The sequence below is a fragment of the Trachypithecus francoisi genome, unplaced genomic scaffold (genome assembly GCF_009764315.1).
Source record: "Trachypithecus francoisi isolate TF-2019V2 unplaced genomic scaffold, Tfra_2.0 Contig01474, whole genome shotgun sequence".
Taxonomy (NCBI): Eukaryota; Metazoa; Chordata; class Mammalia; order Primates; family Cercopithecidae; genus Trachypithecus; species Trachypithecus francoisi.
The window spans coordinates 12697038-12711959 of NW_022681435.1; the positions used below are offsets into that span (position 1 = coordinate 12697038).

Consider the following 14922-nt stretch of genomic DNA (forward strand, 5'->3'; position numbering starts at 1 on the left):
TTTGTAGTTGCCAGATATTGCATAGACCAAACCATCTTTTGCAATCTTTCTGAACACCTACAGTGGGGCTGCACTGATACCATGATACCAATAAGTCTCTTGCGGGCTCACTACCCAACTCCGTAAAATGGCTGTTTTGTACCTCCTTTTCTCTAACTAAAATTTTACCCATGCGCTCTCAATTACTGGCTTCGTGTTATGCTTCACTGATAAAATAGAAATGTTTATTAACTGATTTGTTATGAACAAATACGTTAATCTATAATCCGTCCCTTCTGTAAGGACAATGAATTCCATGACCCTTTCTTCTTTTCTTTTTTTTTCAAGAACAATTTTATAGAGGTTATATCCCTTTTATTTTGCTTCAAAAAATATTATTCTCTGGGATCATTCCCCATAGTATATAACTGTGCTGTTCATTTTCCTCTCTTAAAAAAACAATTGAATAGTTGTAAACAAGCAAAAAATCCTCTTGACCTTCATCTTTTTCTACCTAGTGTCTCACATTTCATTTTCTCCCTGTGGCATAACACCTTTTAGACTTGGCTTAAATCATTACTTTCTCTTATTCTTCCTTTTATGCCATACAACAGTCTTCAGCATACTGTAATAGCACAAATTAAACCACTGTACTTATCAAAAACCAGGAGTCTTCAACTCACCAAATCAAAAGTCAACACTGCCTTAATCTTAGCCTCACAGCAGCATTCCACATGGTTAAGGGATCTCTTCTTTTGGAACATCTTTTCTCATATCTTTCCCTTCTTCCTACAACACTCGCCAATCCCACTCATCTAATTTGCTTGCCGACTCCTTTTTGCTTAACAGTCAAGTCAGCCTGGATGCTTTTCTCTTCTCCAGCTACATTCTCTGCCAAAGGGATCTCATTCACTGTCATGCCTGACATGCGTGCTGTATGTGGATGATTCCCATGTTGATATATGCAGTCCTGAGCACTCTGCTATGGATTCTCTTTTCCTCGAATGTGGCGTGGATGGCCTCTTCATGTAATTCACCTCAAACATCACCTTCTAAAATGTCCCATTTCCTCCAGACAATTAATAATCATCATACCTCACCCATACATAACACTTTTATACTATACATGATCATATGTTACCTCCTTTAATTAAAATAACTATTTCTTATTTGCATGTAACTAGAATTTGTTTCATATTAGCAGGTAACTCCTTTATCTCTTTTACAATTTTATCTATAGTTTCAAAGGAAGATTCCTAGCATGTTAGGTCTGTAATAAATGCTAGGAGAAGAAGAGGAGGAGAGGAGGAGGAGAAGGAGGAGGAGAAGAAGGAGGAGGAGGAGGAGGAGAAGAAGGAGGAGGAGGAGGAGAAGGAGGAGGAGGAGGAGGAGGAGGAGGAGGAGGAGAGGAGGAGGAGGAGGAGGAGAAGGAGGAGGAGGAGGAGGAGGAGAAGGAGGAGGAGAAGGAGGAGGAGGAGAAGGAGGAGGAGAAGGAGGAGAAGGAGGAGGGAGGAGAAGGAGGAGAGAAGGAGGAGGAGAAGGAGGAGGAGGAGGAGAAGGAGGAGGAGGAGGAGGAGGAAGAGGAGGAGGAGGAGGAGGAGGAGGAGGAGGAGGAGGAGGAGGAGAAGGAAGGAGGAGGAGAGAGGAGGAGGAGGAGGAGGAAGAAGAGGAGGAGGAGGAGGAGAAGGAGGAGGAGGAGGAGGAGGAGGAGAAGGAGGAGGAGGAGGAGAAGGAGGAGGAGGAGGAGGAGGAAGAAGAAGAAGCAGCAGCAGCAGCAGCAGCAGCAGCAGCAGCGGAGGAAGAAAAGGAAGAAGCAGAGGGAGGAAGGAGGAAGAGAGGGAATAAGGAGACAGAGGGGAGGGCAGTAAGGGAAAGGAGTAGAAGGGGGAGAAGGAGGAGGAGGAGGAGCGGGGAGGAGTTATATGAACTGATTCTTTGCCTAGCTACTAAAACAGAGGAATTTAAACTGCTATTTACATCCAATAATAATTTGTCTTGATATATATATTACATAGGCAAATTTGTTTCTGCTGTATTTAAAGACCTATGTTCCAAACAATGTAGAAATACATCTTTGAGTTCCTACCTGGAATGTTAAAAATGAAGAATCAGGAAATTTTATGATGAAATATGTATTTTTGAAATCATTGACTAATGAATCAAGTAATGAAGTCAAGTGGTTACAAACATGTTACCATAATTTAAAATGGCCATTTTCAAATCACATTTATTTGTCACAGTTAAGTACATTTTTTAATTAAACATGCCATTATATTGTGCTACAAAAATTTTTTGAGTGAATGAGTAAGAGAAGTTTTGCAAAATCACAATTTCACCTTTACTGGAAAGACATTTCTAATTTCCAAGACAGTCAACTCTTACATCTTATGAAAACCATTCTCTCCTAAATGCATTATATTTAAAATATTAACAGCAACAACACTGGGTTTTGAAAAGTGTCTTCAAATAAATGCAACCACACACAAGTGTTCAACCACTTGCTTTTGTCTTAGTGGTATTTTTAATGGTTTTGATATATACCATAGAATCTAATAAATTCACTTTTCCTATTTTAATATGCATATCTTGCAGGATTAGCTTATTTGCTTTTATGAAATACAAAAATATATTTTGTTTTGAAAAAGAAAGTCTTGTACTTAAGAACCTAGTAAATGAACAAGCTAAAAAATTTATGAATTGCTCAAATAAACATGTCTAAACTTCTTTTAATCCTGTGAAGACTGAGGTATTTTAATAACATTAATGTGTAGTATCATTTTTTCAAAATTTTGATGCATAGTCTAATTTTTCAAATATTTTACTTAAACATATTTGTAGAAGGAAGTTCTAGTATAGAACTTTAAATCATCTACTTCAAAACATATCCTTGAAATTTTAAACCTGCTTTCATTGTTAATATATCTTTGATGTAAATTAATATGCAATACCTTCTGGAGACATCTCTGGTACAATGGCCTCATAAGGTTCATCTAGGAATTTTGGTTCATTGTCATTGATATCCGAAACTTTGATGACAAACTCAGACTCAGGTTCCACAGCCCTTCCAGTAGTGATGTCTATTACCTGGGCTCTTAAGGTGTAGAGGGATCGCTCCTCTCTATCAAGCTTCTGTATGGCATATATGTCACCTGTTCTTTCATCAATGATAAAAGTACTTCCAGCTCCAGCTCCCAAAAGCTTGTACTGGAAAGAATTATTTCCATTGTCTAAATCAGATCTTAGCTGCAAATGGAAAGAGGGATCATTTAGTTTCCAAACATCTGAAATGGGCAAATCAAAATAAAGATTTTCTTTTTATGTATGTTAATTATTTTCCAAGTTAATGATTTTATATTGTTTCCATATTACATTAAATGGGGTAAAATATTAAATGTCAAGATTAAAATCTATCACCAGGGAGAGGGGAGAGTGAACATTTAGTATAAAGAACTATACAAATTTCATTATTCTTAACAGAAACAATACTAATTGGACAGTAAAGCTTCTTTTGTAAGTTATGCACAACATAGTTGGTCCAATTTTGATTTATAATTAAATAATCAGTCACTAAAACCATACTCTCAAATATTTATACTAGACTGGGTCCTAGAGACAGACAGAAAGATAATTTGCTGACATTTAAACACTGATGTTCTGTCTCTTGGCTGGAATGCATGGAAACAAGAAAATATTAGGATGAAATTAGGGTTCATAAAGATAAAAATAATCTTGACTGTTCTTTAGGTACTTATTATTTGTCATAAAATCTATAAGTTGCTTTTTCAATTAATTCTCATATCAATATTATGAAATACATATTATTGATATGATCAATTTTTCTATAGAGAAGAAAAGTGAGATTTTGTTTTACAAACTTTTTTCAGAGTCACATGATCTTTGTGTAGATTTAGGATTTACACCACGAGGCTATCAAATCTTCTTTGAGGCTGTCAAATTTCAGATTCTCCACTGACAACAACTCAGTTACATGTTCTTTAGCCCTTGGGTTTTAGCCAGAAAGTATAAAACTTTCTTCTCAATCTATTCTACCTAATTATCAAATACACACTTTCAGACTGTGCACTCATTTCCGTATTTTCAAAAGCAAAGTAAATTTGTTCATCATTCATACTGTTGAGGTATTATTTAGAATTTTTAATTTATCTGTAACAAAAAAAAAGTCTAATTCTGATATAGTTAAAATGATGGCATAGCATTTCATATCTAAATTATTTGTACCTAGGAGAAGTATGTCACGGATCCCTAATTGTGAATCCACGTTTTCTTGATTCACCATTTATGAAAATGCTCTTATTCAAAGTAAGAGTTCCTCTGCAAATTTACAAAGATAACCATGGAATCAGTTGTAAACAAATTCATGATTTTTCTGATGGCTCAAGTTATAATTTCTTATTCTGGATAAATTAATACACTTTCTCTGTGGCTGTGGAGAAAATCTAAAGGTATTAGTAACTAATTTTGAATTTCAACAATGTGCCGAATATCAATGCCATGTAACGAAACAAATTGAGAAAAATAACATCCAGATTGTGTTTCTGCTAATACCTCTTTTAATTTGGTAGTTCTTAATTATTCATAAAAGAAATTCTTTATTCAATGATGTAATAAATTGAGGAAAATAATTATACAATCAAATCAATATATCAAGTGAGCAATGTATGGCTCGTATTTTTTAAATGATATCATTTCAATATGGTCTGATAATTTATTTGATATTATAATGAAGATAAATTAAGTTTAGTAATAAATATATCGCAAGTATATGTGCAGTGTAATTTTCAAAGACAAGTGAGAATGACATTTTTAAGACCCAGATTTAAGGGAAGACAGAAACAAAAACGAAAAAGCTTACTTGAACACCTGCCTTTTAGTGTCACAAAATGCATATGTTAAACACATTTCAATCAAATGGCCTGTAGTATTATACAATTTTCTATACTTCTATTCAAAAAATATTTTCCTAATTAGGCTGCTACTATGGATTTGCTAAACAAACATCACTTCAAATTTTCACTTAATTGTACTTCCCAATCTTAATCATTTTTCAAACAAATGGATCAAAGAGAGTTATCTTGAACACATCAGCTAAATTGTATATTTACTAACTCTTTTGACAAGCACCTAAACATTCATTATTGTTCTTTTTGAAATCAGTGATCTGCTTGTTTTAACTTGATGAATTTGTGTAGCAGAAAACCATTTTTCAGAGTAGTTTCATAAATATTTTTATAGAGTGGAAAAATAAGCAAAACCAATCACTGTGAGAAAGGAGGTAACCAGAGATTCATGTGGGGCATAGAAACAAACAAACTAGAAAATGAGACAGCCCCAGAGGTAGCCTGTGTTCCAAGTACACTGATGCACTTCCCTACAACACCTTATTTACTAAAAGTCAACAGCTGGTTTTAGCCTGTCACTCCATTCAGTGATGGGACAGCTTATGGTGCTCTGTGCAGTCTACTGTAAAGGCATTCAGAGACTCAGTTACCGAGTCAGCACCTGACTGTGGACCTTGTTAGTGCCAACTGTGCATACTATTTACCTGCAGTTCGAGTCAAAAATAAAAGGGGATGAGAAATATTACTTACAACGTGTGTGTGTGTGTGTTCACAATACACCCTCCTCCCTACACGTTTGGAAATACTTGCCTAAAATCCTAATCTAAGGCTTTGGTTGAATGTACTCATATATATTTGGCTGATAACATAGGTGAAGTTCTGTGGAATCCAGATACCATGTTAACACTGCAGCTCTCCTGAAAGGCCTAGAAAAAGAGAGTTAATAAATTTTGAGTGCTTCACCCTTTGGGCCCAATTAAATTTTAGTGCCAGTTAATTAGCAGTTAAACTTATTTCAGTTCATTTATCTAGAGAAAAAGCCTTGTGGAAAAGGATATGATACTGTAATCACCTTTGTTTAAAGGAAATCAAATAATAAAATACAAACCAAAAACATAAATAGAATTTGCTTTGTCTCATTAAGGAATTGTTCTTAAAATATATTCTTTTAAGAAAGTGAACATAATATTCCTTTTACTTTACTAATCAATTGAAGTGTGTAGGCTCTAGAAGCTACTTAATTGTAAAAGAATATGGTATTATCCTACTTCATTAAAAATGAATGAGGGGTAAATCAACAGCTACTTAGCGTAATAGAAAATCAGGCTAAATACGTTGGCAAATGATATTTGTCTCACTGTGACTGCTTAGATCCATTACCAAAAATAACACCATCAAGTTTCTACATGTTGAAAGTGAGGGCTGCATTTTCATAAGGGATACTAACGTGAAATTTAAAAACCAGAGCTATCCCTCTTCAAGATTTTAGTGGATGTTTTAGGTGCTTGCAAATCTGAAACAATTATTGATGTGATGTTTGAAGCTTTTCAGTGGTTTTGCTGTCAAAATGTGGAACTCATCAAATCTCCAAACTTCTCCAACATATTTATTTACATTGTTGTGCTATTTACTGTAACATTTTAAATAAATAAGTACCCGGCCGACGTGATGACTAGTCGTATTTAATTCCTCTGGTACAAAAATTGGTTCCACACCCAGCCACGCTTCACTCTCAGATGAGATCCTACTGGCTGCTGGACTTTCTTTGTTTGGGAGTTTTCTGTTGCTCCAAGACAAGGCCATAGGAGAGGAATTCCCAACATAAAAGGCAGCAGTAAATAACAATTCATTGTGTTGACTCTTGATTCCAACTGTTACTCTTCAGAGAAATAGGATGTCACAAACAAAAATCTTGCTTTCTTTTATAATCTTTTTTTGCTCCTGTGTATCTTCTATATACCTAAAGCGTCAGAAACAAAACAAAATTTGACATTTTAAAATAACATTTTCTCACATAATTACTAAAGACAGGTTACAACTTCTGCATATGACAAAAATGGAATAAAAATATACATTTAATTTATCTTCCAATTAAGCTGGCTAATTATATTTTGTGGCTCAGTAATAATTTGATTAGAATAATTATAAATTTCCACTCAGGCACTGCTAGTTTTAAACTGCAGTCATAAATCTGCCTGAAGGTTGAAAGATTGCTCTGGGAGTCTCCTTGATTGACAGCTGACATTGAGATAGACTTCCTTTTAATTTGACTTGCTTACTTTCTCCATTCTTTCTCAGTAAAACTCAAACTATCTTATTAAAGCAACAGTCAATCCAGGAGGAAAAAAAGTCATATTTTTCCTCTTTATATTTGATAGAGATAAGCTTCCTCAACCAATTTCCCAAATTATGATATTTTATGTAGTAATTAAATAGACAAAATGGCAATTCAGCTTAAAACTGGTGAATTCAATAATCAGTTATACTGATGCTATAAAACACTAAATAGAAAGCTTGTGCAAGATATTTACTCTTTAAATTTCAAAGATATGGGGAAGAAGTGTTTATCAGCTTAACAAAAAAATCATCTTAAGACAATAAATACAAAATTATAGTGCCTGGGTAAGAATGGGTGAATGTTTGTAATATTTAAGAATGATATGAGCTGTATCTTCTATTATTTAAATACTAAAACAAAAGACTCTGCCTACTGAGTTTTACATTTAAAACTTTCCGGCTGGGCGCGGTGGCTCAAGCCTGTAATCCCAGCACTTTGGGAGGCCGAGGCGGGTGGATCACGAGGTTGGGAGATCGAGACCCTCCTGGCTAACATGGTGAAACCCCGTCTCTACTAAAAATACAAAAAACTAGCTGGCGCGGTGGCGGGCGCCTGTAGTCCCAGCTACTCCGGAGGCTGAGGCGGGAGAATGGCGGGAACCCGGGAGGCGGAGCTTGCAGTGAGCCGAGATCAGGCCACTGCACTCCAGCCTGGGCGACACAGCGAGACTCCGTCTCAAAAAAAAAAAAAAAAAAAAAAAAAAAAAAAACTTTCCATTGACCAAGGCTGTCTCTTCATGATGGGTAATTCTAATCCTTACATGTAATTTAATAGTTTTGCATTTCCAACATCTACATCCAGCCAAATTTGATGTATTTCCTTGGCTTCCATGAAGAAAAAATAATTTTGTAAGCTTCACAATGGAGTTTAATATCATATAATCAACAGAAAAGCCAGAGTTCGTGTTAGGACTTTTTCTGCATGATTGTGTTTTGAATCTTCTGCATGTATTTTTGAATGACTCCTTAGAGATTTTTTAGGTCTTTGGCTCGTGCTAAGAAGCGTTGTTAAAAAACACCTAATTAAGAAAGTACACAGGGATTCTGTGGTCCCGGTGTACTCCCTTTAAGCAGATGTACTCCTTGTTAAAAGTTTACTTAGTGAAGGTCATAGAGAAATTCAGCTGAGGTGAAAAAGGTGAAATTTATCTTTATGTTACGTATTTGAAATTCAGATAAATCTGTGCTTTAGAAATTGCTAAAATATGTATTTGCGGTAGCTGATGAATAAGAATATTTGGAACTGGTACAATATTATTCATGAGAAAGATACTTTTTATAAGTTTGGCAAATTATCACCAACACTGATATGAAGTCAGCTGGCTGTGTTTCAGTGAATATAATTTTTGTGAAATTTATATTATGGTATTTTGATACATATAAAGATGTACAAAATAGTGTAATGAATACCTAGGTATCATTACCCTGCTTCAGTAATTACCAACATATGGTCAATATTGTGTCATCTCTATTCATGCTCACTTTTTAATATTAAAACCTATTTCAAATTCATATCATTTTAACCATTGGAGACACACACACACACACATACACATACACAAGTATAAATGCTACGTAAGTGTGTGTACACACCCTTAAAAATCAAAGTCAAAGTTTAAAATTAAGAAAAACTTTTTAATATAATATTCATAGTGTTCAAATTAAAAATCTTTGTCTTTGAATTAAGACTTAAATATGTTCACACAATACAGTTTTTTGATACATTTCTCAAGTCTCATTTGGTCTACAGATTTCCTCTCTCTGTTTCTAATTTTTCTTTCCATTTATATGCTGAAGAGTCAAGTTTATTTGTCCTATAGAGTTTCACATAGTCTGAATTTTGATAATTGTATCACTGTTGTGTGATTCAGTATGTTTCTTTATCCTCCATGTTTTAAATAAATGTTTAGGGGCATGATTAGATGTAATATAAAATATTCATCAAACATATTCATAGCCAATTCCCATTGTATGACATCTTTAGTAGAGTAGGATAGAAAATATATGTTCAAGAAACCAGAAGAAAGTTTGAACGTGTTAAGTAGAAAAATTGAAAATAAAATAAAGATTAAACTTTTAGAGAATAATACTACAATGTTTGTGATGAAATACACCGTATATGATTAATGGCATATTATTCACGCTGAGAAAAAAGACAGATTGAAGACAGAAGTATAAATCATCTGAAAAAACATAATGAGGAAAAGTTAAAAAATTAAAAATGAATAAACTATCATTGAGTTGTGAGACAATTTCAAACATTCTCATTTATGTACAATTGCAGTTTCTAGAACCAATGAAATTTAGAAACTCATACATGCAAAATGCTTAACAAAACTTAAGCGCAGATATTAAAAAATATTATACCAAGGTGCATCATGATTAAATTACTCAAAACCATTAATAATGAGAAAATCTGAAAGGTAGTCAACGACATGTTATATACAGAATAGCAAAGATGAAGTTGATAGCAGATGTCTCATCTCAAACAATGCATGCCAAATGACAGTGCAGAAACATTTTTAAAGTATTGAAAATGAAAAGAAATCAATTTAAGTGAGATTTTCTCAAACAATCACAGTGATTTTTATAAAGAGATCAGCTGAATTGAAAGAGAAGAAACTGAGCTGTCAGGTATTGGAGAAGCTAATTCAAAGAACAAGTAAAAAGTTAAAGAGGTAAGCCTTTAGACACTTACTGCAATGGTATAAGCAAGAAGTTAAAACCAAAGAAATTGTTGCATCTCCTTTTTTCATTTCCTCCATGGAACAACACTCTAATTGAATCAGAGGATAAGCACAGATGTGTGGATCATTCCATTATAATGGTAGTGCTACAAACAAGTAAGTCAATTTTATGGACTCTGGGGTTGGGGGAGTGCAAGGGGAGTGTTAAGACTGAAAAAGTACTAAGTACATTGTCAGAGTGGGAAACGGTCTTCAAGGTTTCACCCACTTTACTCAATAAGGAGATGCTTGAGAAATGCATCAGATGAGAAATCTCATCAGAAATGCTTGAGAAAGAGCTCTGTCCAAGGCCACAGATAAAGCTCTCTTACACTTCAACTCTGGGGCTAGGAATGTAAACACAGAAGAGCGTGACCTAACAGAAGGGGCAGTCTCCTTGACTGCAACTCCCTCCAGAGAGTGCAGTGCGCTGGTTGTGCATCAAATCCAGTGTGACAAGGGAATGTTTTCACGGTGAGTACTGTACTGCCAGGTCAAGTCTTTATAGCTGCCTATAGCCAGGCCTGAACAAATCACATTTGTTACCCCAAAGCCATATTCCTAATCTTCGGTAAAGGAAAGTGGGATGAAGACTCTTTTTGGTGTACAGCATCAGCACACAAGGGGAACTCCAATATAATAAATGATTAAAGAAGTCCTTCAAGAATAAATAAAATAATACTAGAAAGAAATCTGGATCTATGCAAAAATAGAATCACCAGAAATGGAAGGTATATCAGTAAATAGAAAGACCTTTTTAAATTTTATTATCATTAAAGGATAACTGGCTGTTAAAGCAAACATAATAACAAAGGATTGTGGGGCATACATCATTTGCAGAAGTAAAATGTATGAAATTAATAGCATAAAGGTTAGGAATATGCTATTTTAAGCTCTATAAACCATATATAATGTGGTATGATAGAACTTAAAATAGATTACAATAAACCTAAAGCAACTACTAAAATAAAGTAACAGAATTTACTACAGGCTACAAAATAGATAAAACTGAAGCCTAAAAAGTACTCAATCCAAAGAAGAAATAAAAGAAAAAAGTGAGCAAAAGACAGGTGAAAAAAAATACAAGTAACAAAGTGGTATGTTTACTATTAATCATCATAATAATCACACTAAATATGAACAGGATAAAAAAACAAAGTATGACATAAAGATTATTAGATTTTTAAAAAGATTCAACAATATGTCTTTAGAAATGATTTAAAATATAAAGGTTCAGTAGGTAAGAATTTAAAGAATGAAAAACACATATCTTGTTAATTCTAGTCAAAAGAAAGCTACAATGGCCATAATATTAGATAATGTAGATTTTGGGGCAAAGAATATTAGCAGTGATAAACAATATCATTTCATAATAAGAAATTTCATAATTATAAGTGATAAACAATGTCATTTCATAATTATAAATGATAAAGCCATTTTATAATCTAAAACAATATCATTTTATAAGAATTATGTGAAAACATTAACAGGGCACAACTATTCTAAATGTTTATACACTTAATAACAATGCCTCAAAATAGATGAAATAAAAGATGAAATAAAACCTTATTGTATTACAAGAAGAAACAGACAAATCTATAATGCAAATTGATTTATTTCTATTCAACATTATACTGAAAATTCTATCCAATGAAATAAGAAATTAGAAGCATCTAGATTAAAAAGATAAAATAAAAATATGTTTATTTATACAGGGCATAATTACACATATAGAAAATCTTATGAAATCTATAAAAATACTGGTAAAATGTACAAGTAATTTTAGCAGGGTTGGATAATACAAGGTCAATATTAAAATCAATTATATTTCTATTTACTAGCAATGCATAATCAAAATTTAAAATTTATACAACAGTATATTTTATAATAATATAAAGAATTCAAAGACTGTGACATAACTCTACCAAAAAAATATGCAATACCTCTCTATTGAACACTATAAAATACTGCTAAGAAGAATCAAGAAAAATCAATATAATTGGAGATATTTATTATGATACTGGACCAGAAAACTCAAAATGGTTAAAAATGTCAATTCTCTCCAAAGTGTTGTATAAACACAATTTTAAAAATACAGCTAAATTAAAATTAAAACATAAAATTTCAAACGGGTATTTTTATAAAACTTGCATGCTCATCCTATAATTATATATGCAAAAGCATAGGGCTTAGAACAACTTAAGGAACATTTTGAAAGAAGACGAAATTTGGAAGACTATGCCATCTGTTTTTTAAGACATAATGCTACAGTAATCATTATGGTAAAGTATTGGATCAACAAATAATTTAGTAGAATATACCACAAAGTGCACAAATACACCTACATTTATGTAATCAATTGATTTTTGAAAAAGTTCAAAAAGCAAATCAATGGAGAAATAACAGTCTTTGTGCTAAAACACCTGAGTATTCACTTGAGAAAAAGATACTTTGATCCATACTTTACCGTGCACAAGGTCACAAAAAGTGAATACAAATTTAGATGAAATACTTGTAATTTCTTTGGCAACGATTTCTTACAACAATGTCAAGTGTGCCCGTGTTAAAAACTGATAAACTGGACCGTATCAAAATTGAGATAATCTCTGTATCAGATCCCATGGCTACTGTAAAGAATTCCCACAACTCAGTGCTTAAAATGATACACATTTATTGTCTTACAGTTCTACATGTGAGATGTTTAAAATGAATTTCACTGGACTGGAACCACAGTGCCAGAAAGGTCGTTCTTCCATCGAGTCTCTAGAGGAGCATCTATTTCCTTACATTTCCAGCTTCTCAAAGTGTATTCTATTCCTTGCGTACCTTGGTTCATGTCCCTCCTCTAGGCCAGCAGCAAAGCATCTTCAAATTTCTCTCTACTCTATCTTCACATTGGCTTCTCTTTGTCTGTTGTGTCAAATTTACCTCTTCTCCCTTTTATAATGACACTTATAATTGCCTTCAAAGTCATCTTGGATAATCCAGGATAATTTTCTATCTAAAGACCATTAACTGAATCTCATATTTATCTACAGAGGTCACGGTCTTGGTTTTAGGAGTGAAGACCTTGATATCTCTGAGAGCCATTATGTGGTCTACCTCAGATGATAATTAAATGAGAAGACAAGTCACAGACTGAGCGAGTATTCGTTAATTATATATCTTGTATTCAGAATGTACAAGGACTTTCAAAACTTGGAAACAAAAAGTCATCACAATTTTTTAAATAAGCAAAATATTTAAAGAGACATATCACAAAGAGTTGACATGTAAAATAAGTTTAAAAAACGATAATCAACATATTCAGTTTCAACAGGTAAATGCAGATTAAAACTACAATTAGATACCAGTAAATTCTTACTAGAATGAATATAATTAAAAGACTGACCATATCAAGTATTGAAGAGAATATAGAGCAACTGTACCTCTCAAAAATTGCTAGTGTGAATGTAAAATGGCATGAGTATTTAGAAAACAATTTGGTAATTTGTTACAAAGTTAAACATACGCCTACCATAAGATCCAGCCATTCTGGATATTAGGTACATATCTAGGATATCTATCTAGATATCTACCTAAGACAAATAAAATTATTATTTCCATATGAAGATGCTTACCTGAATATCAGAGCAAGTTTATTTGTAATAGACAAAAACTGGAAAAAGTCAAATGTCTTTCAACAAGTCAATGTACTAAGAAAGTGTAATATGTCTATGCAATGTAATGATACTCAGCAGTGAAAAGAAATGAACTACTGATACAGTAATATCTCAAAATAATAATGAATAAAACAAGCCTGCCAACAAATTCAGATTGTATGTTTCCTTTTGCATCTGATTTTAGAAAATTTAAAACAATCACAGTGACTGAAATCGGACTAAGAACTGAGGGAAAATGAGGATGGGAGGAAGATCAGGAGGGACGGATGATGAAGGGACACGAGGAGACTTTTGAGAGTAGTGATGAGTGTGCTTATTATCTGCATTGTGATGACAGTCTCAGAAGCAGATATATGTCAAAAATTCGATTCAACTTGAGTATACGCAGATTATTGTGCCAATTATACTTCATTAATGTTGTTAAAAATCTTGACTTGTCAAAACCTTTAGAAACAAATTAGACAACTAACTGTGGAACAACACATAATAGATGCTTCTGATGTGTTATGATATGACCTTTATAAAGAACATTGCCTGTAAATTATTTTACCAAAACATGTTGAAAGCTAATTTTCAAGTTACAGGAAATTAACCTGTAATAAAAGAACAAACTAAATGGGAAACAAAGTAAAAAGAAACAATCATTTAAACCCAAATTGTGTCTTTCTACAGATTTGCTACCCACAGTGTAATCTGTGGAATAGGAGCATCTTACTACAAATGCCAAATCTTGAGCTTCTTCACAGGTACTAACTTTGAGTCTGCATTTTATCACACTTACCACAAGGTCTGAATATATAATAAATTTTAAAAAGCACTGATCTACCACAAAATTGATCTAGTTTATTTGATACATCAAAAAAAGAAGGAGTATAGGAAAGATATTGTTCTAGATTGAGAAAGATTTAAGATGTTGTAGAACTAGTGTAAAATGTGGGCATTGTTCAGGTCATGACTTTACAAAACTGTTTTGGTATTTGCATTTTTATGGATTTATAAAAAATTAGTCTGTATAAGGTATAATATGTACTGTATAAGGTACAATACTACTAATGTAGAGATGAGCAACAGATGATCATGAGAAAGTATTGCCAATTTTGTTGGTCATTGAACATTTCTTTCTTGTTATATAAAAACATGCCCTATTTTTAGTCATGTATACTTGAAGCATATTGGTATTAGAAATGACAGGATGTGTTGAGAAAAAGTATATTTTCTTTAAAATATCTCAAAAAAAATGGGAGGATAGGCAAAACCATTGTGGTAAAATGATGATAATTGTTGAATTTGGGTCATGAGTATTTGGATAGTTGTACTTTTATTATTCACTTATGCTTAAAATATACATAATAAAACAAC

General features: G+C 33.1%; 1 protein-coding gene across 1 annotated transcript in view; it reads right to left on the reverse strand.

Moving 5' to 3' along the window:
* The window catches only part of CDH19 (cadherin 19), a 112038-nt gene that overhangs the window by 71871 nt on the left and 25245 nt on the right, over positions 1-14922 (reverse strand). Inside the window, 3 exon segments of the mRNA XM_033175280.1 lie at positions 2928-3222; positions 6495-6541; positions 6544-6798. Coding sequence (XP_033031171.1) covers positions 2928-3222; positions 6495-6541; positions 6544-6688 — 487 coding nt within the window. The 5' untranslated portion in view covers positions 6689-6798.